Raw genomic sequence first — 26,380 nt, forward strand, 5'->3', positions numbered from 1 at the left:
TCCTCCGGAGGCCCAGTCGCTTTTTTCCGGGCCCGCGGGGGTGGGTTCCCATCAGATTCTCAGGGCCGGAGGTGGGCCGGAATTGAGATTGCCAGAGCCTTCGGGGCGGGGACGGGATCTTCCCGCAGTTCACTTCTGCAGGTAGGGAATGGGCTGAGGAGTGGCCTGTGGGTCACCCGGACGTCGGTGCCCGAGCCCTCGGTGTGACTCTAGGTGCGAGATGGTGGTTGGTTGTCATACAGTGTGAGACTGTCACCCGATGTGCCTGTGCACGTCGTATCTGTGACTGTGGGTGCGAGCGAGTCGATGGTTGATGCTACGGAGTGTGAGACTGTGAGTGGGGGTGGGAGGGTATTGTGTCCCCCGTTGTTCCAGTACCCACGGCTTCTTTGTGACTGGGGTTGTGTGAATGTAAACGTCGGTTGTGATACCCTAGTTTTTTGAGACTTGGGGCTGTGGAAGAGCGTGACGGTGTGAGACAGCCCATACCCATGGCCGCTGATTGTTCTGTGTGTGGGACCGTGGTTGGCGCTGTAGTTTTTTAAGAATGAGTATGTGGGGGGACTGAGTGAGACTTTGTGCCACCAATATCTTTTGAAGCTAGCCAGGTGATGCCAGTGTGCCACCAAGTTTCAGAACCACTGGTCTATTGCAGGGGAGAAAGCCTGGAGTCAGGAAGACCTTTGTTTGAGCTGGGTACTGTTATTCATTAGTTGTGTGCCTTTATGTAAATGATTACATTCCTTGGAGTCTTTATTTGTAAAAATCTAGGAAAATCTATTGCTAAAATAATAAATTAGGAAGTGATTTAGACACGAGTTAAATTGCATTGCAAACAAATTTCTAGGTCTCCAGTATGCTTTCTCTCTATTGGAAGGAAGGGTGCAGCAGAAGGAAAGAGAAGCTGAAAAATTCTAGGCTGGCGATCCTGGATGCTGCAAGGAAACCCTAGTTTTTCATGTTCTCTTCCCCATCTCAGTCATCTGAGGACACTGCCATTTCCCAAGAGAAGAGCCAAGAAGAGGAAAGAATGGCTGTTGGACTTCTTAAAGCCATGTACCAGGTGAATTGGTGTTTCCTATTTCCTAAAATATTTTCCTGCTCATTAAACCAAACAGACATTAACTTTGCTTTTGCTGAAACTTTACTGGGTAACTAATCATGTCACTTGTTAAAATCCTCCAGCAGTTGATTCCCACCTCATTCAGGATAAATGCTGAAGTCCTTGCCTTAGCCTGCAAGGCCCTACATAATCTGGTCCCTGACTATCTTTTTGAACTCAGCTAGTCACTCCATTTGTAACTCACTCACTCAGTTCTAGCCATTCTAACTTCCTTGTAGTGAGCTGAGCACTTTTTTTTTTTTTGAGCTGAGTACATTCTTTTCTCTTTTTTTTTTTGGATTTTATTTATTTGTCAGAGAGGGCACAAGCAGGTGGAGTGGCAGGCAGAGCAGGCAGAGGGAGAAGTAGGCTCCCTGCTGAGCAAGGAGCCTGATGCAGGACTTGATCCCAGGACCCTGGGATCATGACCTGAGTTGAAGACAGCTGCTTAACTGACTGAGCCACCCAGGCGTCCCTGAGCTGAGTACATTCTTAACTCATAGCCTTGCACTTGCTGTTCCCTCTGCCTGGAATGCTGTTCCCCAAGATACAGACTAACTTCTTCATTATAGTCTCTGCCAAAATATTCATTCCCTCAACAAATGTTTATTGAGCACCTGTTAAGTAAGCAGGCTTAGTCCTTGGTCCTCTTCTCCACCTACACTCACTCCTTTGGTAATCTTCTTCTGTCTCATGGCTTTAAATGCCATCTACATGCCAACCACCACCAAATTATATATAGTCCAGACCTCTCTCCTGAAATCCATACTTGTATATCCAGCTACCTACTTAGCATCTTCATTTGGTTGTATAATGATACCTCAAACTCAAATGTCTCAAACTTAGTGAAACAAGCCATTGGAAGTTTGGGGGCATAGAAGTGACATGATCTAATTCTCACTTAATAGAATCACTCTGGCTGCTATTGAGAATAAACTGATTGGGACAAGGATAGAAACAGGGAAACCAATTAGGAAACTTCTACGTACTTCCTACCTCAGGTGCTCAAGCTAAAAGTTTTCCATCATGAAGTTCTGTTTGTTCTACGTTCAAAACATAGCCAGAAGTTGACCACTTTTACTACCACACCGCTTCTGTTCTGGTCCAAACTGTCACCTCTCACCTAGGTTAGTGCTATGCTCTTCTAACTTTTCTGTCTACTTCCACCCTTCCTCTCTTTTAGTCTATTCTTAACAGAGCAAAGTGATTCTGTTACACATGTCGTATGATATGATTCTTCAGGGCAGGAATAGAAATAATAGAAAGTACAGACAACTCTTTCAAATAGTTTAGCTGTGGTAATTTAAGTGTGGTCAACAAGGTTTTTTCAAGATGGGTTTATAGCTGTATTCGGATGTTTTTAAGATTCATTAGAAAGGGAAATTTGAAGATAAAGAGAAGTGAAAAAGGGATTGCTGGAACACTGCTTGAGGAGGAAGAGGGCCTGCAGTCTAGTGGACAAGTGGAGGGGTTGGCCTTTGCTAAGAAAGTGGCTGTTCACATAGACTAGTAATAGGAGCAAGTTAAGATATGTTGGGACAGTGCAGATAGATGTGTAGATATTGCGGGAGTTTGTGGAAATTCTCTTAGAATGGATTTTGTTTTTTGAGTGAAACAGAAAGCAAGATCATTAGTAAGGATGAGGAAAAAGGTATTGAAGATTTGAGGAGAGAGGGAAAGTATGGAATGGTCATTTAGGGGAGTGGGACCTGAGTGGACTAGAGCAATGTATCATATGGGCATTTTGGCCTTCTTGAAGTTAGTGTCATGAATTTAAAGTGAGACCAGTTAGCATGATTGGTGTGATTTTCTCCAGCAAAGTACAGCTGTTCAGGGTACAGAAATAGAGTATGCTGAGAGATGGCAGTGGTTTAACCAGGTGGGTAAGGGCAGGGAAGTTGAGGGTATATGCATGGGGGTGATTATAATAAATGGTTGTGCTAGGAAGTGAGAGGATGTGGGATTGAGAACAATGAAAACGTGGTAAGTCAGTGATTTGTACGTTCTAGTGGGGTCAAAGAATTATCCTACTTGGGGTACCAGAGGGCAAAAGCTGGAATACAGGAGGTAGAAGTCAGAGTGCGAGAGTTGTGATTAGGGAGGGTTTGCTACTTATTGGTAATGACAAAGTTTGGGGCATGGCATTGGAAGTGAATGACTATTGAAGTGTGGAGGACAAGACTACTGGAGGAGACAAGGGACACAGAACTGAGAGCTTGTTGGATTATTTATACAGATATTGAAATGACCAAAGATTATGTGTGATAGGAGTAGCATTGGAGAGAGTGACAGTGAGCCAGGCGCTGAAGTGTTCAAGGAATGACAGAGTATTGGTATCTACCAGGAATTGGTAAACAACTAAAACAGGGAGGGATGATAGAGTCTAATTTCATGAGATTTAAAACTATGTGTCTTTTAGGGACGTGGGCGGTGTAATGGTCTAGAAACAAAGGTAAGGAGCAAAGAAATCACCTGCCTTACCTCCAGGTGCTGTGGTACAAGGAATGTGGGAAATAAGACAGTCACCACATGACAGGGATTCAAGGGAAGTAGTCAGTGCTCTCAGCTGGGAGCCATGTTTCTATGAGGGCAGAAAGGTGAAAAGAACTGTTGACTTTCTTCATCCTGGTTTGATTACAATTATGAATGGATTTTGAAACCAAATATTTGGTTAAAGATAAAAATTTTATTTTTAATTTTTTTAAAATTCCAGTGTAGTTAACTTACAGTGCTATATTAGTTTTCAGGTGTACAATATAGTGATCTAATGGTTCTATATATTACTTGGTGCTCATCAAGACAAGTGCATTCCTAATCCCCTTCACCTATTTCACCATCTGCCCCCCCCGCAACCTCCCGTCTGGTAACCATCTGTTTGTTCTCTATAGTTAAGAGTCTGTTTTTGGTTTATCTCTCTTTTTTTCCCCTTTGTTCATTTGCTTTGTTTCTTAGATTCCACATATGAGTGAAATCATATGGTATTTATCTTTCTCTGACTGGCTTATTTTGCTTAGCATTATACTCTGTAGTTCCATTATATTGTTGCAAGTGGCAAGATTTCATTCTTTTTTATGGCTAAATATTATTCCACTGTATGTATAGAGAGAGATCAAATATTTTAAGAGATCACTTGTTAGAGGTCAAATATTTTAAAGTAGTAATTTAAGCTCATTATGTTGACATTGTCATTATTTTCATTAACTTTCATTAAAAGAATCATTGAAAAATGTATGTCATGCGCTCCTGGGTGGCTCAGTCATTAAGCAACTGCCTTCGGCTCAGGTCATGGTCCCAGGGTCCTGGGATTGAGTCCCACAACGGGCTCCCTGCTCCGCAGGAAGACTGCTTCTCCCTTTCCCACTCCCCCCTGCTTGTGTTCCCTCTCTCACTGTGTCTCTGTCAAATAAATAAAATCTTAAAAAAAAAAAAAAAGAAAAATGCGTGTTATATATTAAAAAATAGTTATACATTTATTATATATGTTTATGTAAGGTAAGGAAAACATTTTTGGAAGCATATATGGCATATGAACCAAACTCTTAACAGCAACATTTCTGCAACAAATGTTTCTGTTATGTTATTGGTAGGGCAGAGATGAAGAAACTCACAAACTACTTCATAATTATAAATAAGAAAAATGTTACTGAGTATTGTAAAACACTTTTAAAAAATAACTTTGAAAGAAATAATTTTTTTAAAGATTTTATTTATTTGAGAGAGAGAGAGAGAGAGAGCAACAGAGATAGTAAGAGAGAGCATGAGTGGGGAGGAGAGGGAGAAACAGGCTCCCTGCTGAGTAGGGTGCCCCACGCAGGGCTCAATCCCAGGACCCTGGCATCATGACCTGAGCTGAATGCAGATACTTAACCGACTGAGCCACCCAGGCACTCCAGTAAACACTTTAATAATTTTTATTCTGTAGAGACAGTTTAACTATGACCAAATTGTATCAAATGCCCAATAAATGTTTTCTTGCCTTGACAGATTCACCTCTTCTAAAAATTATATGTGTGTGTGTGTGTGTGTGTGTGTGTGTGTGTGTACTATGACCAAATTGTATCAAATGCCCAATAAATGTTTTCTTGCCTTGACAGATTCACCTCTTCTAAAAATTATATGTGTGTGTGTGTGTGTGTGAGTGTGTGAGTCTGGGTAACAGAGAAGATGATGGTCTCTAACAAAAACACAGGTGAGAAGCTAGAGAACATTTGAGACAGAAGAAATGAAGAGTTTAGGTTTGTGGCATAGGAAGGATTTTTAGATAGACCACACATACCTTAGTTTTCATCAGGTGGTCACGTTATAGAAACCTAGAATCCAGCTGAATCATAGCATAGCTCCAAGTTTTTAAGAACTTTGCCCAGCCTGCAGGCAGAAGCAGTATTCTGAGCAGAACACCCATTTCTTTATACAAAATTTTAAGTACTCTGGATTAAAGTATTTGAATTTTAATAGAATTGATTTGGTCTCCTTGGTCTAGCACAATTTTCAGAGATATAGCAAGCACTTTCTGGTCTCATTTTTTTTTTAAGATTTATTTATTTATTTGAGAGAGAAAGAGAATGTGCTCAAGGGGAGGGGCAGAGGGAGAGAGAGACACACAGGGCTCGATCTCAGGACCCTGAGATCACGACCTGAACAGAAACACCCAATAGTGGGATGCTTAACTAACTGTGCCACCCAGGCACCCCAGCACTTTCTGGTCTCATTTTTGATCCTCTCATAGTTTCTTGAACTTTTCAAACCATTCATCAATTCAGTTTATTCAGCAAATATTTGAATGCCTCATGTGTGCCAAATACTGTCCTATAACTAGGGATACAGCAGTGAGCAAAGCAAAAATGTACTCTGCCCTCATGGACTTCACATTTTAGTGGAGGCTGGGAGCAGACAGTAACAAAGTAATTAAGTGCCATGCCGAACAATAAAGAAGGGTTAGGGAAATAGGGAACAGGAGTAAGAGCTTGCTATTTTTATACAGAATGATTTAAGAAGTACAAAAAGCCTGAGGGGGAACATGCTTGACATCTTTGGTTTGAGGATGTAATGTTAGGGAGAGCCCAGTATGCCTAGGGCAGAACAAATAAGGTGAATATGGTAAGAGATGAAGTTATCTCATTCATTTATTTGTTTTATTTCAGGAGCTGGTAACCTTCAGAGATGTGGCTGTAGATTTCTCCCAAGAGGAGTGGGACTGTCTAAATTCTTCCCAAAGGCATCTGTACAGTAATGTGATGTTGGAGAACTATAGGATCTTGGTGTCCCTGGGTAAGACTATCTTGTCCGTGTAAAATTGAGTTTCTACACATAAGGGCCTCTTTGCTACCACCACTGTGCATCTTTGGATGGCATCCTCAGTGCTTGGCTGAATGTCTTTTGCTGTGCCAAAGTAATGGTTTAATATTTATAAAGTTGCCAGTGGACGGGTCTATTATTAATCTGTGTTGGAAGCTTCAGCCTTCCTATATTTTGAATACACATCCTTTACACATTTATGCCTGTCTTACTGTAAACTCCCCCTTCCCTGTTGATCAAAGGATTGGTTATGAGTTCTGGGATATCTACAGCATGACCAAATTGTTTCTTCTCATACATGCAGGACTTTGCTTTTCTAAGCCCAGTGTGATATTATTGTTGGAACAAGGGAAAGAGCCCTGGATGGTGAAGAGAGAGCTGGCAAAAGGCTTGTGCTCAGGTGAGTGAAGAGGAAATAGGCAAAAACCTCTGGAGGTGACAGCTCAGCTTGACTTAGAGGCACCTCTTCACTCTTCTTTGTTGGCATGTTCTCAGATGTTCTAGGTCTTACTAGAAACTTGAGGCCTTTTAGAGTGTTCTCCCAAATTTGTTATTCTTCACTGTCCCTCCTTTAATACTTTGCTCCCTCCTTTCTAAGAACTCATTTATCTATTCTGAGTCACATTCCTTCCCAGTTTCATAAGTCTCTTGCAGTCTTTAAAAAACTTTTCCTAATCTGATAAACTTTTGAGTTGTACAGACAGTTGTAACTAAAGTGCCAGGTTCAAGTCTTGACACTTACATGCAGTAAAATTTTGGGCAAGCTACTTAACCTCTTTGTACTTTTATTTTGTCATCTGTAAAATGGGATATACTTTTAAAGTGCTTTAATAGTTCCTTTCTCATATTGTGAACTCAAAGGCTGTTAGTTGCTATTGTAGTAGTAGTAGTGTATCTCCAAATGCCTCATTTCTCTCTGAATGGTAAGTTCATTCATTCTTTCATTCCTTTCATCAACATTTATTGAATTTTTATTTTTTTAAAGATTTTATTCATTTATTCATGAGAGACAGAGAGAGAGAAGCAGAGGGAGAAGCAGGCTCCCAAGGAGCAGGGAGCCTGATGCGGGACTCGATCCCAGGACCCTGGGATCATGACCTGAGCCGAAGGCAGACGCTCAACCATCTGAGCCACCCAGGCGCCGTTTATTGAATTTTTAAACAGAGTACCCGCAAAATGCTAGAGTGCTACATATTTGTAGAAGTTATCAAACAATTGATGGGCCAGTAGCAGGGATACAGTATTAGCTATAAATGGCATATGTGAAAAGCTGACACAAGGAAGCCCAGAGAAAGGTGAGAGGCCAAGGAGTCTGGGTAACAGAGAAGATGATGGTCTCTAACAAAAACACAGGTGAGAAGCTAGAGAACATTTGAGACAGAAGAAATGAAGAGTTTAGGTTTGTGGCATAGGAAGGATTTTTAGATAGACATAGGAAGCATTAAGGTAAAATGGAAGACTAAAGTTCAAAAGAAAATGAGGGTCACTGTAAATATTTCTGTTAATACCACTCCCCAACTCACCCCCTCCAGTACTTCTCCCCAGTCTTTTATGTCTTTGTTCAGCTTTTTAAGAACAATGTTTGATGTGGAACTGTGTGTCAAAGAATAGATGGTTAAATTGTATTTATTAATTATTATTACTAAATAAATCTCACACACATGTATGTATATTAGGATATCTATATCTATATTAATATATAGATACAGATATTTTAAATAATAATAGAACAAAACCCATGTACCTACTTCTTAGCTTAAGAAATAGAAAATTTTGGGGGAGCCTGGCTGGCTTAGTTGGTAGAGCATGCCTCATGTTGGGTATAGAGATTACTTAAAAAAAAAAAAAGAGAAAATTTTCAATGCCATTATAGGCCTTTGAGGGCCCCCACCTGATGATAAACCATTCCCTATCCATGGCCCATCCCCACCCCTTACTGGGGAAACCATTATTCTACAACTTTGCTTATCTTTTCTTGACTTTTCTTAATAGTTGTGCCATTACCCTTAAACAAAATATTATATTTGTGTATTTTCATCTTTTTACATGTGAAAATATATGGTGCATGTAATTCTTTTTTTTTTTTTTTTCAACTCAAAATTATGTTCCTGAGGGGTGCCTGCGTGGCTCAGTTGGTTAAGCATCTGACTCTTGATTTCGGCTCAGGTCATGATCTCAGGGTTGTGAGAGTGAGCCCTAGGTAAGGCTCCCTGCTCAGTGGGGAGTCTGCTTCTTTCTCTCTTTCTGCCCCACCCCTCACTTTTAGTTTTCTTAATTGTTTGCTGTGCAGGTTTTTATTTTGATGTAGTCCCAATAATTTATTTTTGCCTTTATTTCCCTTCCCTCAGGGAACCTATCTAGAAAAAAGTTGTTACAGCCAATGTCAGAGAAATTACTGTCTGTGCTCTCCTGTAGGATTTTTACTGTTTCAGATCTCACATTTAGGTTTTTAATCTATTTTTAGGTTTTTTGGTGTGTGTATGGTATAAGAAAGTGGTCCAGTTTCATTCTTTTATGTGTTGCTCTCTAGTTTTCCCAACACCCTTTGTTGAAGACACTGTCTTTTTTCCATCAGATAGTTTTTCCTGCTTTGTCAGAGTTAATTGACCATATATATAATTGTGGTTTTATTTCTGGATTGTCTATTCTGTTCCGTTGATCTATGTGTATATTTTTGTGCTGATACTATACTGTTGGTTTTTTAAGATTTTATTTTTAAGTAATCTTTACACCCAATGTGGCGCTCAAATTTACAATCCCAAGATCAAGAGTTGCCTGCTCCACCAACTGAGCCAGCCAGGTGCCCCTGGTACCACACTGTTTTGATTATTACAGCTTTGTAATATAACTCAAGTCTGGAATTGTGATGCCTCCAGCTTTGCTTTGCTTTTTCAAGGTTGCTTTGGCTATTTGGAGTCTTTTGTGGTTCCATACGCATTTTAGGATTATCTGTTCTACTTCTGTGAAAAATACTGTTGGTATTTTGATAGGGATTGCATTAAATGTGTAGATCGCTTTGGTCAATATAGGCATTTTAACAGTATTTGTTATTCCAGTCCATGAGCATGGGATGTTTTCTTTGTGTCATCTTCAATTTTTTTCATCAGTGTTTGATAGTTTTCAAAGCACACGTCTTTCACCTCTTTGGTTAGGTTAATTCCTAGGTGTCTTACTACTTTTGGTGAAATTGTAAATGTGATTGTTTTCTTAATTTCTATTTCTGCTGTTTCACTTTTGGTGTAAGGAAATGCAACAGATTTCTGTACATTTTGTATCCTGCAACACTTATAATCACCACTAATTTATCAGTTTTAGCAATTTTTTGGTGGAGTCTTTTGAGTTTTCTACATATAGTATGTCATCTAATAGTGAAGGCATCCTTATTGATTTGGATGCTTTTTATCTCATTTTGTTGTGTGATGATAGCAGGCATTCTTGTTCACTTTTGGTCTTAAAAGTGCTTTTCATATTTTGAAAGAGTGCTTCCATATTGTGTTATAAATAGCCCTGATATTTAAAGGTTTTTGGTAGATATCTTTTTGTTTCTGTTTTTTAGAGTTTCATTATAGAAAGCTTTTGAGTTTTAACAAATGTTTTTCTCTGTAGATGATTAGATGGTTTTTAGTTTTTCATCTGTTAATGTGGTGAATTACATATTACATTTTTAATGTTGAACTAACTTTGTAGTCCTGAGGCAAACCCATCCTTATATCTTTTTCATTCACGGCTACCTGCTGTTTGCCAATATATTGTTTAGGGTTTTTTGCATCTACGTTAATCAGTGAGTAAGGCTGATGTTCAGTTTTTCTTTCATGTACTCTTCTTGTCAGATTTTGGAATCAAGATACTAGTCGCATAAAATTTATTGGTGGGTAGTCCTCTTTTTTCTTCCTTAGAATAATTTGTGTAAAATAAAAATTCTTTGTTTTTTGAATGGTAGAACTTTGTTCACCTTGGCCTGTGATTTTTTTTCTTATGAAAAGAATTTAAACAACTAATTCAATTTGTTATAAGATCCTGTTTTTCCTATAATCATGGAGTTATAGTATTTTTCTAAGAATTTTTATGACCTATGTAAATATTCAGATTTATTAGATTGAAGTTGTCCATTATCTTATCTAAAGTTGGCAGTATATATAATTATGACCTCTTTTTTCTTCCAAAAAGGGAGAAACAAATTTTTCCATGGATTTATCTTTTTTTTTTTTTTTTTGTATTTTCAGACATTGTTCACTTCACTGATCCTCTCTAATTTATCTTTTTAAAAATTTCATGGGGGTACTTGGGTGGCTCAGTCAGTTGAGCATCTCCCTTCTGCTCAGGATCCCAGGGTCCTGGGATCAAACCCTACATCGGTCTCTCTGCTCAGTGGGGAGCCTGCTTCTCCCCCTGCTTGTGCTCTCTCTCTGTCAAATAAATAAAAATCTTTAAAATTTTTTCATATATTTCTCTTATTATTTAATTCTTCCTATGTTTGTGTATGCTATTCCTACTTTTTTTTTTAACTTTTAAAGTTAGATAATTCATTGTTTCTGAGGATTTCTCTTTTCTATTATAAGCACTTAAGACTATTAGGAATAGGGGCACCTGACTGGCTCCCTCAGTGGAGCATGTGACTCTTTGGGAGTGTGAGTTCAAGCCCTATACTGGGTATAATGATTACTTAAACATAAAATCTTTTTTTTTAAAGATGATATTAGGACTATATTCCACATATTTTGATAGGTTACATTTTTGTTATCATGTATATCTAAGCATTTTCTAATTTCCATTAAGTTTTTTTCAGACCCATGAATTACTTGGAATTTTTAGGTTCCAAATTCAAGTTTTTTGTTTAACTGCACTGTGGTTAGAGAATATGGTCTATTTAACTCAAATTCTTTAAAACTTATTTTATGTCTCAGCGGTTAATTTTGGTAAATAGTTGGTATGTCCTAGGAAATAATATGTTTCTGGTTGTGCAATATATAGCATTTGATATATGTTCCTTGGATTAGCTCATTAATTTTGCTATCAAATCTTCTGGATCCTTATTGGATTAAAAAAAAAATCTCTGAGAAGTCAATTATAGGAAGACATGTTTAAAAAACTCTGATGGTAAATACATAAATTTTTTTGGTAACTCTGACTACTGATTTTTTATATTTTGAAACTATGTCTTGTAAAGAGTATATATAGCTAAAGAGTTTTTTAGTCTACTCTGATAATCTGTACCTTTTAACTAAATGATGATAGTCAGTTACATATTTTGGTATTACTAATAGAACTGGACTTATTTCCACATCTCATTTTCTTTTATAAATTCTTCTCCTATTTTTTTCCTTGTTTCTTGACTTTTACTCCATCTGCTAATTTGAAAGTTAAAGTCTTATTTCTATTCTTCTATTAGTTAGCTTAGAAAATTTAACATTTATGGGGCGCCTGGCTAGTTCAGGCAGTAGAGGATGTGACTCTTGATCTTAGGGTTGTAAATTTGAGCCCCAGGTTGGGTGTAGAGATTACTGAAAAACAAAATCTTTAAAAAAAAAAGTTAACATTTATAGTCACCTTAACAAAGTCTAAAGTTAATCCTTACCTTTATTTTCCTCCCTTAAAAATATAAGAACCTTAGAATGTTTTAATTTCACTTACCCTCTTTTCAGTTCTTATTTCTTTTAATCCCATAAGTGATTATTTTGTTTTATGAAGTTACAAAATTAGACGATTATTTTGTTTAGTTAATGTTGTTTAGATTTACCCATGTTTCATTTTGTTCATTCACCATTCCTTTTTATATCCCAGAACTTTTTCCTGTATTAACTCCTTTATCAATAAATATACTATTTATACAAACTATTTTGTTATTATTAATTTGTTCATTTGTTTTGTATACTTATTTTGCTTTCATGCATGTAAGAATCTTAAATATGTGCATGCATAAATTGACAGTTACTAGTTTTATCAGTACCTTAAAGATACCACTCCATACTTTTCTGGCTTCTGTTGTTGCTATTGAGATGTCAGTATATTGTTCAGTAGCATTAAGTATATTCATACTGTTTTGCTACAGGCACCAGAATCTTTCCACAGAACTCTTTTCATCTTGTAAGACTGAAACTCTATATGCACTAGACAGTAATTCTCCATTCTCCCCTTCCCTAGTCCCTGGCAACCACCATTCCACCTTCTTTCTATGAATTTCATTATTCTACGTACCTTATATAAGTGGAGTCATACAGCATTTGTCTTTTTGTGACTGCCTTAATTTACCTGGGATAATGTCTTCAAAGTTGAATCATGTTGTAGCATGTGTTACAATTTCCTCCTTTTTAAGAGTGGAATAACATTAGATTGTATGTATGTACCACATTTTGTTTATCCATCCATTTAATGACAGACACTTTGGTTGCTTCCATCTTTAGCTATTGTAAATAATGCTCCTATGAACATAGGAACACAAATACTTTTTTGAGACCTTGCTTTCAATTTTTTTGGGTATATACTTAGAAGAGAAATTGCTGGATCTTACTTTTAGTTTTTGAGGGACTGCCATACTGTTTTCCATGGAGACTCTCCCATTTTACATTCTCACCAACAGTGCCCAGGGTTCCGATTTCCCCACATTTTCATCACCACCTGTTATTTTCTTTCTTTCTTTCTTTTTTAATAGTAGCCATCCTAATGAGTATGAAGTAGCATCTTGTGGTTTTGATCTGCATTTCCCTAATGATCAATGATGTTGAACATCTTTTCATCCTTGTTGGCCATTTGTATATCTTCTTTGGAAAAATGTCTGTTCAAGTCCTTAGCCTATTTTTTAATTGTGTTCTTGTTCAGTTGTAGGAGTTCTTTATATATTCTGGATATATATGCATTTTCAGATGCATGATTTGCAGATGTTTTCTCCCATTCTGTGGGTTGCCTTTTTACTTTGTTGATTATAACCTTTAAATAAAAGATTTGAATTTTCATGAAATTCAGTTTTACTTTTCCTTTGGTGCCTATGCTTTATGATATTGTAACCAAGAAATCATTGCTAAATTCAATGTCATGAGGCTTTTTCCCTACGTTTGCAACTAAAAGTATTTTAGTTTTAGGTTTTACATTTAGGTCTTTGATCCATTTGGGGTTAACTTTTGTATATGATGTAAAGGAAGAGCTCAGCTTTATTGTTTTGCATGTGGATATCCAATTTTCTCAGCACCATTTGTTGAAAAGCCTGTCCTTTCCCCATTGAATGGTCTTGACACCCTTATCATCTCTGTCTTCTTTGGAAAAAAAATGTCTATTCATGTCTTTTGCCGATTTCTGAATTGGATTATTTATTTTTTGGGTTTTGAATTTGATAAGTTATTTTTAGATTTTGAATATTAACCCTTTATCAGATAGGTTATTTGCAAATATCATCTCCCATTCAGTAGGTTGCCTTTTAGTTTTGTTGATTGTTTCCTTTGCTGTGCAGAATTTTTTTATTTTGATGAAGTCCCAAGAGTTTTTTTGTTTTTGTTTTTGTTTCCCTTGCCTCAAGGCATATCTAGTAAGAAGTTGCTATGGCTGATGTCAAAGAGGTTACTGCCCATGTTCTTCTCTAGGATTTTTTTTAAAAATTTTTTTAAAGATTTTATTTATTTATTTGACAGAGAGAGACATAGCGAGAGAGGGAACACAAGCAGGGGAAGTAGGAGAGTGAGAAGTAGGCTTCCCTGCGGAGCAGGGAGCCCAATGTGAGCCTCGATCCCAGGACCCTGGGATCATGACCTGAGCCGAAGGCAAGCACTTAACGACTGAGCCACCCAGGCGCCCCTTTCTCTAGGATTTTAATGGTTTCCTGTCTTATATTTAGGTTTTCCTCCATTTTGGATTTATTTTTGTGTATGATATAAGAAAGTGGTCCAGTTTTCCCAACACCATTTGTTGAAGAGACTGTCTTTTTTCCATTGGATATTCTTTCCTGGTTTGTCAAAGATTAATTGACCATATAGTAGTGGGTTCATTTCTGGATTTTTTATTCTGTTCTGTTGATCTGTATGTCTGTTTTTGTGCCAGTACCATACTGTCTTGATCACTACACTTTGTAATATAACTTGAAGTCCAGAATTGTGATGCCTACAGCTTTGCTTTTCTTTTTCAAGATTGCTTTGTCTATTCGGGGTCTTTTGTGTTTCCATACAATTTTTAGGATTGTTTGTTCTAGCTCTGTGAAAAATGCTGTTGGTATTTTGATAGGGATTGCATTAAATCTATAGATTGCTTTGGGTAATATAGACATTTTAACAATATTTATTCCTCTAATCCATGAGCATGAAATGTTTTTCTATTTCTTTGTGTTATCTTTAATTTCTTTCATCAGTGTTTTATAGTTTTTAGGTACAGGTCTTTCACCTCTTTGCATAGGTTCATTCCTAGGTATTTTATGGTTTTTGGTACAATTGTCAAAGGGTTTGATTCCTTGATTTCTCTTTCTGCTACTTCATTATTGGTATATAGAAATGCAACAGATTTCTTTCTTTTTTTCCTTCCAAGATTTTATTTAAGTTCAGGTTAGTTAACATATACTGTAGTATTACTTTCAGGAGTAGAATTTAGTGATTCATCGCTTTCATATAACACCCAGTGCTCATCACAAGTGCCCTCCTTAATCCCCATCACCCATTTAGCCCATCTCCCCCACCCATCTTTCCTCCAGCAACCCTCAGTTTGTTCTCTATAGTTAAGAGTCTCCTGGGACACCTGGATGGATTAGTTGGTTGAGCATCTGACTCTTGATCTTGGTTCAGGTCTTGATCTCACAGTTGTGGGTTTGAGCTCCACACTGGGTTCTGTACTGGGCATGGAGCCTACTTAAAAAAAAGAGAGAGAGAGTCTCTTATGATTTGCCTATCTCTGTATTTTTATCATATTTTATTTTCCCTTCCCTTCCCCTACATTCATCTCTTTTGTTTCTTAAATTCCACATTTGGGTGAAATCATATGTTATTTGTCTTTCTCTGACTTATTTCACTTAGCATAATACAGTCTAGTTCCATCCCTATCATTGCACATAGCAAGATTTCATTCTTTTTGGTGACTGAGTAATATTCCATTGTGTGTGTGTGTATACACACACACACACACACACACACACACACCACATCTTCCTTATCCATTCATCAGTTGATAGACATGTGGGCTCTTTCCATAATTTGGCTATTGTTGATAGTGCTGCTATAAACATTGGGGTGCATGTATCCCTTCAGATTTGTAGTTTTGTATCCTTTGGATAAATACCTAATAGTGCAATTGCTAGGTCGTACGGTAGTTCTGTTTTTAACTTTTTGAGGAACCTCCATACTGTTTTCCAGAGTGGTTGTATCATTTTGCATTCCCACCAACAGTGTAAGAGGGTTCCCCTTTCTCCACATCCTTGCCAACATCTGTTGTTTCCTGAGTTGTTAGTTTAGCTATTCTGACAGGTGTGAGGTGAGGTGGTATCTCATTGTGGTTTTGATTTGTATTTCCCTGATGATAAGTGATGTTGAGCATTGTTTCATGTGTCTCTTAGCCACTAATGCAACAGATTTCCACACATTTATTTTGCCCTATGACTCTACTGAATTCATGTATCAATTCTAACAATTTTTTGGTGGAGTCTTTTAGATTTTCTATGTAGAGTATCATATCATCTGCAAATAGTGAAAGTTTGACTTCTTCCTAATGATTTGGATGCCTTTTATTTCTTTGTGTTGTCTGACTGCTGTGGCTAGGACTTCCAGTACTATGTTAAATAACAGTGGTGAGAGGGGCGTATGGGTGGTACAGTCAGCTAAGTGTCCAACTCCTGGTTTTGTCTTAGGTCATGATCTCAGGGTCATGAGATAGAGCCCCATGTTGGGCTCTGCACTCAGTGTGGAGTCTACTTAAGTTTCTCTCTCCTTCTCCCTCTGCCCCTCCCACTCATGCTCTCTAATAAATAAATAAATCTTTAAAAAAAAATAACAGTGGTGAGAGTGGACATCCCTGTCTTATTCCTAACTGTAGTGGAAGAGTGCTGTTTTTCCCTATTGAGGATGATAATAGCTGGGTTTTTCATATATGTTGGCACCCTTATCAAAAGTCATTTGACTATATGTGTGAGGGTTTATTTTGGGGCTTTCTACTTTCTATTCCATTAGTCTGTATGTCTATCTTTATGATAGTATCAGACTGTTTTGATTACTGTAGCTCTGTAGAAATTTCTGAAATCAGGAAGTATGAGACTTTGTTCTTCCTTTTCCAGATTTGTTCTGGAACTTTGATCTTCCCTTTCAGGATTATTTTCACTATTTGAGGTTCATTGATTTTTCCATATGAATTTTTGGATCAATTTTTCTTATTTCTGAAAAAAAAAAAAACCCATCATTGGGATTTGATAGGGATTGCACTGAATCTGTAGATAGCTTTAGGTAGTATGGACATCTTAGCAATATTAATGTTCTAATCCATGAATTCAGGATATCTCCATTTATTTACATATTTGATTTCTTTCAGCAATGTTTTGTAGTTTTCACTGTACAAGTCTTTTACCTCCTTGATTAATTCCTATTTTATTCTTTTTTATGCTATTGTAAATAGAGTTGTTTTCTTAATTTCCTTTTCAGATTGTTCATTGTTCATGTATAGAAATGCAACTGATTTGGATGTGTTGACTTTGTATCCTCCTACTTTGCCGAATTTATTAGTTCTAATGGGTGGTGGGGGCATGTGGAGTCTTTAGTGTTTCTAATATAAGAGCATGTCATCTACAAACACATAATTTTACTTCTTCCTTTATAATTTGGATTTTTAAAATTTATTTTTCTTGACTAATTGCTCTGGCTAGAACATCCGTACTATATTGACTAGAAGTGGTGAAAGTATGCATTCTTGCCTTGCTCCTGGAAATCTTAGAGGAAAGCTTTCAGTCTTTCACCCTTAAATATGATTTTAGCTATGGGCTTTTCATATATGGCTTGTATTATGTTGAAGTAGTTTCCTTCTATTGCCAGTTTGTTGGTGTTTTTATCATGAAAGGGTGTTGGATTTTTGTCAAATGCTTTTTCTGCACCAATTGAAATGATCATGTTTTTTTCCTTCATTCTGTTAATGTGTGTTACATTAATTTTTGCTGAACCATCCTTGCATTCCAGCAATAAATTCCACTTGGTCACGGTGTATAATCCATATAATATGGTGTTGAATTCAGTTTGCTAGTATTTATTGATGATTTTTACATCAATTCTCATAAGAGATATTGGTCTCTAGTTTTCTTATGATATCTTAGTGTGGCTTTGGTATCAGAGTAATGATGGCCTCATAGAATGGGTTTGGAAGTCTTCACTCCTCTTCATTTCTTTGGAAAAGTTTGAGGAGGATTTGTGTGAATTCTTTAAATGTGTGATAGAATTCACCACAGACACTATGTGGTCCTAGGCCTTTTCTTGTTAGAAGGTTTCGGATTACTGATTCAGTCAACTTACTAGTTATAACTAGGGTCTGTTCAGATATTCTATTTCTTTATGATTCAGTCTTGGTAGGTTGTGTGTTTCTTAGAATTTGTCCATTTTATCCAGTTTACCCCATTTGTTGGCATGCAGTTGTTTATAGTACTCTCTTATAATCCTTTTTATTTCTGTATAATTGGTAATAATGTGGCACCTTTCATTTCTGATTTTAGTTATTCGCGTCTTCTTTTTTTTTCTTAGTCAACCCAAAAAAAGTTTGTCAGTTTTGTCGATCTTTTTGAATAACTATCTCTTGGTTTTGCTGATTCTATTACTTTTCTACTTATTTTGTTTATCTATGCTTCAATCTTCATTATTTTCTTCTTTCTCCTAGCTTTGGGTTTAGTTATTCTTTTTCTAGTTTGTTAAGATGTAAAGTTAGGTTGTTGATTTGAGCTCTTGTTCTTTAATGTAAGCATTAACAGCTATACATTTCCCTTTTAGCACGGCTTTTGATGCATCCCATAATTTTTGGTATGTTATATTTTTATTTCCATTGGTTTCAAGATAACTTGTGATATTGTCTTTGACCCATTGGTTGTTTAAGTGTTTAATTTCCACATATTTGTGGATTTTTTCCAGTTTTCATTTTGCTATTGATTGCTAGTTTCATTTTATTATGATTGAGAAAGATAATTTGTGATTTTAATCTTTTAAAATTTATTAATGCATCTTTTATGGACAACACATAGTCTATCCTAGATACACATGTTTACTTTTTTGATATACTTTAGGATTTAAAAAAATTCTTGAAGTCAGTTTGCCAAACTGCAAAATCTGAAAGAACAGTCTACAGAAGACTGTGCTTATTTCAGACACCAACTGCAAGTTTGGATCTTCAGGGCCACGCTCATTCCTGACATGCTGGCTACTGATAAGGGGGTACCTGCAGTCACCCTTACGTTTGATAATTCACAACAGTGACTCACAGAGGTCAGGAAAGAACTATATTATGATTACCGTTTTGTTTTAACAAAAGATACAAAGAACCAGCCAAAAGTAGAGACACCAAGAGCAAGGTCTGAGAGAGCTGCAAACATGAAGGGGCCCTCCAGACATTTCAGTATTCAAAAGAATAGGCTCTCAAGAGAGCATCATTGTACAGGGTATTTGTGTTTCGGTTTCATTATGTAGGCATGATTGAGTGAGTCATTGCCCAGTGCCCAACATGATTCAATCTCCAGCCTCTTTCCCTTCCCAAAAGTCAAACTGATATCATGGTGGCTCAGAACACCAACGATTTAAGTCACGTGGTTGGTCTTTCTGGCATGGCTAGCCTCCATCCTAAATCATCACATTAGCAAACACTACATAGGGGCATGTCATGAGTCATAAACTGTAGTTATGAACTAGCAGATGTGGTCCAAGGGGCTCACTATGAATAACAGTGACACTCCTTCCAGGAATATAGAGGATTTAGAGGGTTACTACTTGGGAACCACTGACAAAATCCTGCCAAATTCTTTTTTTTAAGATTTTTATTTATTTATTTGACAGAGAGAGACACAGCAAGAAGAAGGAACACAAGCAGGGGGAGTGGGAGAGGGAGAAACAGGCTTCCCATGGAGGAAGGAGCTGGATGCGGGGCTCGATCCCAGGACCCTGGAATCATGACCTGAGCCGAAGGCAGACGCTTAACGAGTGAGCCGCTCAGGCGCCCCCCTGCCAAATTCTTAATTACACAATTTTTAAAAAAATTCACAATGCAGTTCTGATTGTGAATCGAAGTAATAGATTGATTTAGAATTAATGTCTTTACATTGTTGGTTCTTTATACAGAAAAGCAAAGTATGCATCTTCTCCCTTTATGCAAATTTATGGGGGAGCGCCCCTTAACATTTTTTTTTTAACACTTATTCCTTCTTAATCTGTTTTGTTTTGTTCTCTTTTCTCAAATATCTTAATGTTGGCATGCTTTAGGGTTGTTCATTATTTGCTCCTTTCTCTTCTCTTTATCTACACTTATTCTCTTGGTAATATAGTCTCTTTAACTACCATGTATTTGCTGGTGGGCACCTGGGTGGCTCAGTCGGTTAAGCGTCTGCCTTCAGCTCAGGTCATGATCTAAGGGTCCTGAGATTGAGTCCCGCATTGGGCTTCCTGCTCAGAGGGGAACCTGCTTCTCCCTCTGCCTGCTGCTCCTCCTGCTTGTGCTCTCTGACAAATAAATAAATAAAATCTTTAAAACAAAACAAAACTACCATGTATATGTTGGCAGTTCCTAGAGACCTCTATCTTAAACTCAGTCTTATGGGTCCATCTGCCTTCTCAGGAGTTCCATTTCATTATCTAAAAACCACCTTGGGGCACCTGGGTGGCTCAGTCATTAAGCATCTGCCTTCAGCTCAGGTCATGATCCCAGGGTCCTGGGATCGAGCCCTGCATCGGGCTCCCTGCTCTGCAGGAAGCCTGCTTCTCCCTCTCCTTCTGCCCCTGTTTGTGTTCCCTTTCTCTCTGTGTTTCTCTCTCTGTCAAATAAATAAATAAAACCTTAAAAAAATAAAAAACACCTTAAGTTTATTATATTCAAAACTGAATTCCAGATCTTCCATATCTCTGCACCTAAACCTGCTGTGCCCATGGCCTTCCCTTTCTGTTGATGGCTAATCCATCCTGCCATTGCTCAGACCATAGACTTTGATGGCTTGCTTATCTCATTTTTCTGTTACATTTCATATCCAATCTGTTACATTTCATATTCAATCTGTCATCCTCTTGGCATTTCCTACAATATATACCTAGAATCTGACCATCTCGCTATACCTCCATTGATAGCTCCTTGGTCTGGTTACTTATCATCTTCACCTGGATTACTAAAATCATAGGTCCCCTTGCTTCTTCCCTATCTGCCACCTTTCAGTATATTTATTAAACTGTAAATAGGTATCACTCCTCTACTCCACAAACACTTCAGTAGTTCTCTGTCCCACTCAGAGTAAGAGCCAAATTCCTTAGAAAGCATATAAAGCTTAAATAATCTTTTCTCTCCTGACTTCATCTACTACACCTCTCCAGCAACACTGGCCTTCTTGCTATTCCTCAAACATAGCAAACATGCTTCTGCTTTTAGGCTGTTTCCTTTGCCTAGAATGTGAGTGACAAACTTCTTCACTTCCTTCAAATCTTTGCTTAAATGTTAACTTACTAATTATTCCTACCTCTTGCTTCACTAACATTCCTAATCTCTTTTACCCTGCCTTTCATTTCCTGTAGCAATTAGTACTTCCTAATATACAATAATATTTACTCATTTAGCATTTATTTCCTATCTCTCCTAAGAATATAAGGTCCACAAAGTTAAGGATCTTTGTTTTGTTTCCTATCAAAAGCATTTAGGAGAATATATGGCACAAGTTTCAATGGATATTCTTGAAAGAAGCAACTATAAAAATGGAGGTTATTTCAGTGCCTGTGTTATTCATACATGCATAAAATTACAACCAAGTCCCTCCCCCTCTATAATTCCTTATTGACCTGAGATTTACCTTACTGACTTTCTTAAAATTCTATTCATTCCTCCTCAAGTTTCTGTGTGTCCTATTTTCAGTTTCTTGCAAACATCAGAACTACAAAAGCAAATGTTCTTGTAGTTTTATTTATTAAATTTATTTATTTATTATTTATTATTTATTTATTTATTGAATTCACATACTTCACTTTATGAATGTACTTTCACAAATGTTCCTTCTGGTACATGATAGAAGAGACATTTTTTTAAATTACTGTTTTTCAGGCTGGGAATCTATGTGTGAGACTGAAGAATTAACTTCAAAGCAGGACATTTATGAAGCACAATCATCACAGAAGATAACAGAAAAACTCACAAGCTATGGCCTTGAGTATTCCAGTTTGAGAGAAGAATGGAAATGCGAGGGCCATTTTGAGAGACAGCCAGTAAATCAGAAGGTATGTTTCAAAGAAGAGACAATCACTCATGAAGAAGCCCTTATTAATAAAAGAGCACAAGAATATAACAAATCTTGGGGAAGTTTCCATCCGAACACACTGCTTCATACACAACAGATAATCACCAAAGAGGAGAAAGTACATAAACATGATACACATAAGAAAATCTTTAAAAAAAATTTAATGGCCATTAAGCCCAAGAGTATCTATACAGAGAAGAAACTCTTGAAATGTAATGACTGTGAAAAAGTCTTTAGCCAGAGCTCATCTCTTACTCTTCATCAAAGAATTCATACTGGAGAGAAACCATATAAATGTGTAGAATGCGGAAAAGCCTTCAGCCAGAGATCAAATCTTGTTCAACATCAGAGGATTCATACTGGAGAGAAACCCTATGAATGTAAGGAATGTAGGAAAGCCTTCAGTCAGAATGCACATCTTGTTCAACATCTGAGAGTTCATACTGGAGAAAAACCTTATGAATGCAAGGTGTGTAGGAAAGCCTTTAGCCAGTTTGCTTACCTTGCTCAACATCAGAGAGTTCATACTGGAGAGAAACCTTATGAATGTATTGAATGTGGGAAAGCATTTAGCAATAGATCATCCATTGCTCAACACCAGAGAGTTCATACTGGTGAGAAACCATATGAATGTAATGTCTGTGGGAAAGCATTTAGCCTTCGTGCATACCTTACTGTACACCAGAGAATACATACTGGAGAGAGACCCTATGAATGTAAGGAATGTGGGAAGGCTTTCAGCCAGAATTCACATCTTGCTCAACATCAGAGAATTCATACTGGAGAAAAACCTTATAAATGTCAAGAATGTAGGAAAGCATTCAGCCAGATTGCCTACCTTGCCCAACATCAAAGAGTTCATACTGGAGAAAAACCCTATGAATGTATTAAATGTGGGAAGGCTTTTAGCAATGACTCATCCCTTACTCAACATCAGAGAGTTCATACTGGAGAGAAGCCTTATGAATGTAACGTTTGTGGAAAGGCTTTTAGTTACTGTGGATCCCTTGCCCAACATCAGAGAATTCATACTGGAGAGAGACCTTATGAATGTAAGGAATGCAAGAAAACTTTCAGGCAGCATGCACACCTTGCTCATCATCAGAGAATCCATCTTGGGGAGTCCCTCTCACCACCCAATCCAGTCAATCACCAAGTCCTTTAGACACTATCTCATAAATATTTCCAGAATTTATACTCTTTTCTCTATCTCTAATGTTGTTGCCCTAGTCTAAGATTCATCTCACCTGATCACCATGCTGTAGCTTTCTAACAGGTCTTCCTGTATCAACTTTTGGTCCCTTTAAATTCATTTCCCGTCATGCCCCCAAACTGATTTTTTTGAGTGTAAGAATGCATCACTGCCTCCAATTAAAACTTTTTTGGGGCTTACTGTTGTTCTTAAGCTAATATCCACAGTCTTAAAATTGTCTATGAGGCACTTCATTATCTGGTTCTATACCTTTCAGCCTTATTTTATTCCAGTCTCCTTCTCTGAGCACTAGGCACTTCCCAGGACTAAGAGCTTAGATTCTGGAAAATCATAGCTCTACCACTACTGTGGCATTATGTGACTTTGAGTAATCTGTTTGACTTATCTAAACCTCAGGGTTTTCTTTAATTCTTAAAATAGGGATAATAAAGGATACTGTATTGTAGAAATGTGATTATTAAATGAAATAGTGTCTGTTGTAGATTGATGCATATTAATAAATTTGCATGTAAAGTGCTTCACGTAGCACATTAAACATAGCAGATATTCAATAAATCATAATAGCTAACATGTATTGAGTGCCTACTATGCACCAGGCACTGTTCTACATATTCAACATATATTAACTCACTTACTCCTCACAGCTAGAACAAGATTCCTCAATGGACAAAGGAAAACATCCCTGGGAAGCAGCAGATCAGAATTGAGAAAACCCCAAAATTTTAGAAACATAAGTGGGAGTCTTCATACTTTAGATAAATAATCAATGTAGACACAAGTAGTAGACCTACATCTACAACCAGTTTTAGGAAGTTTCTAAAGAGAATTGGATAAACCAATCAATATAAAGAAAATGAGGATTCACAGAGAGGAATATAGAACTCATTTATATCAAGAAAAAGAATAGAGTATCACAATTAACCAAAAAAAGGCACCAGGCCCAGGCAATTGTATTGGGTGAATCTAGGTAAATTTAAGAAGCATTTATATTGTTTCATACCAGAGAAAAAGTATAAAGTTTGTAAAATTTTTAACCTATGGTTGTAAAATTGAAATGAAAAGAGGATTGAGGGAAAAAAGTTACAGACATATATAGGCTTTTACATATTTGAAATACATGCTTCCACTCATTCAGTGAATATTGAGTAGCTACCGTTTGCTGGACACTGTTTTAGATATGAGGAGACAATAGTGACCAATACTAAGATTATGTCCTCATGGAGTTATTTAAAGTTATTTAAAGCTGAAATTGAATTGAAATTGCTTATAGTTAAATATAAAACAATAGATTCTCTAGACTCAGCAAAATGAAGAATAATAAACTGAGTAGTAGCATATAATCTAGGCTAAAGAGACTCAGTATAATAATGTTACGTTATTCCTAATTCACAAATTAGCTGCAATTAGAACCAAAATTCCTCAGGTCTTTTTGCCCTTTAATTTCACAACTTTGTTCTGAAATTCATCTGTGAAGTATGAATTCTTAAGACAGCAAGAAAATTGTTGAACCTGACCTATTTGTAGAAATTCTGCATATGATAAAGATGGTTTATACCTGTAAATAAAGGATGGATTTGGGTTTACTAGAATAATTGTTTATATCCATTACAGTAAGGGAAATGCAAATAAAACCACAGTGAAGTATTTCAAAATCATCATATTGGCAAAAGCGTCACAGAGCCAATAACTGGAAAGATGTGGAGCAGTAGGAATGTTCATACAGTGTTATTGGAAGTAGTTGTATTTAGGATAATTTAGCAATATCTAGTAAAGTTGAAAATGTGGTTACTCTCTGACCCAGCAGTTCCATACTTAAACCTCTTATAGTCTCTCCTCATGTGTTTAGGGTGATGTACATGAAAGTCTATTTCAGCATCATTTGAGAATGAAAAGTTTAAAGCAATCAAAATAACCATTAGGGTGAATGTAAGTTATAGCCCAAGTTAAAAGGAATGAAGTAGAGATACTTCTATCAACATGGATAAATCTAAAAAAAAAAACACACACAAAACCAAAAAACAAACATGAATAAATGTTAAAAACAATATTAATGAAATTGAACTAGAGAGTATTTTGTATGAGACGGTACCACTTATATAAAGTTTGAAAATATGCAAATTGATGCTATGTGTATATGGCTAAATACCATATAGATTTAGTGTTACAACATTCATGGAACTAATAAATCCAAAACAGTAGTAACATCTGTCTGCAGGGGGAGAAAAATGAGATTGAGAAAAGGATGCAAAGGGAGATATCTTTTAATCATTTACTTCTTTAAAAAATAAGCAAATATGGCCAATTCTTATAAATTGATAAGGCTGGTTGTTGGTTTATAGGTAGGTTCTTATTCTCTGTATCTTTCGTAATAAAAAAAAATAAAGAACATTTAAATATTTGCTTTTGTCAAGTTATTTCCTTACTATACCTCAGGCGTGACACTGGTGTTCCCATCCATATTCACCATTCTCTTCAGAGAGAAGCTGACACATAATTGATCATATAGTTTTTCTCTTCATTCTTTTAATGTAGCACATTACATTGATTTTTTTTTTTTTTAAGTAGGTTCCACAACCAGTGTGGAGCCCAATGCCAGGCTTGAACTCATGACCCTGAGATCAAGACCTGAGCTGAGATCAAGACTTGGAGGCTTAACTGATTGAGCCACCCAGGTGCCTAACATTACATTGATTTTTATAGGTTGTACCACGCTCACAGGACTGGGATAAATTCCATTTGGTCATAGCATATAGTTCTTTTACTAGGTTGCTGAATTCACTAGCATGTTATTATTGCTAATATTGTGTTGAGGATTTCGTATCTATTTTCATTTGTATTCACAAGGGCTACTGGCTTGTAGCTTTTTTTTTTCTTGTATTGTTCCCCCCCCCCTTTTAAAAAGATTTTATTTATTTATTTGATAGAGACACAGTGAGAGAGGGAACACAAGCAGGGGGAGTGGGAGAGGGAGAAGCAGGCTTCCCGCTGAGCAGGGAGCCCGATGTGGGGCTCCATCCCAGGACCCTGGGATCATGACCTGAGCCGAAGGCAGACACTTAATGACTGAGCCACCCAGGCGCCCCCTCCGCCCCCCCCTTTTTTTTGGCTTTAATAACAAGGTAATGTTGACCTCATAGAATGAGTTTGGAAGTGATTCCTCTAGTACAAATTTTGGGAAGAGTTTGAGGAGCATTGATGTTAATTCTTTAAATGTTTGGAAGAATTCACCAGTGAAGCTATCCGGACCTGGGCTTCTCTTTGTCAGGAGGCTTTTGCTTAATGATTTAATTTCCTTTTTTTGTTAAAGGTCTGTTTGGATTTTCTATTTCTTCTTGCATTGTTTCTATTTCTTCTTGCAATATACCCC

General features: G+C 37.0%; 1 protein-coding gene across 6 annotated transcripts; it reads left to right on the forward strand.

Annotated features, from left to right (window-relative positions):
• On the forward strand, positions 1-25,070 carry LOC112810695 (uncharacterized). 6 transcript variants are annotated; one of them, XM_025854474.2, is made up of 6 exons: positions 1-141; positions 848-1,063; positions 6,244-6,370; positions 6,702-6,797; positions 18,319-18,348; positions 21,608-25,070. In XM_025854474.2, exons 2-6 carry the CDS (start codon positions 959-961, stop codon positions 22,963-22,965), a joined length of 1,716 nt encoding a protein of 571 aa, XP_025710259.1. In that variant the 5' UTR covers positions 1-141; positions 848-958; the 3' UTR covers positions 22,966-25,070. The 6 variants fall into 6 exon arrangements, with proteins under 6 accessions (XP_025710259.1, XP_025710258.1, XP_025710260.1 ...); XM_025854473.2 differs by having other exon boundaries at positions 878-1,063; XM_025854475.2 differs by having other exon boundaries at positions 882-1,063.
• Positions 25,071-26,380: the final 1,310 nt, after the last annotated feature.

Source organism: Callorhinus ursinus, unplaced genomic scaffold (genome assembly GCF_003265705.2).
Source record: "Callorhinus ursinus isolate GAN/ISIS: 27379988/994484 unplaced genomic scaffold, GSC_fseal_2.0 scaffold61, whole genome shotgun sequence".
NCBI lineage: Eukaryota > Metazoa > Chordata > Mammalia > Carnivora > Otariidae > Callorhinus > Callorhinus ursinus.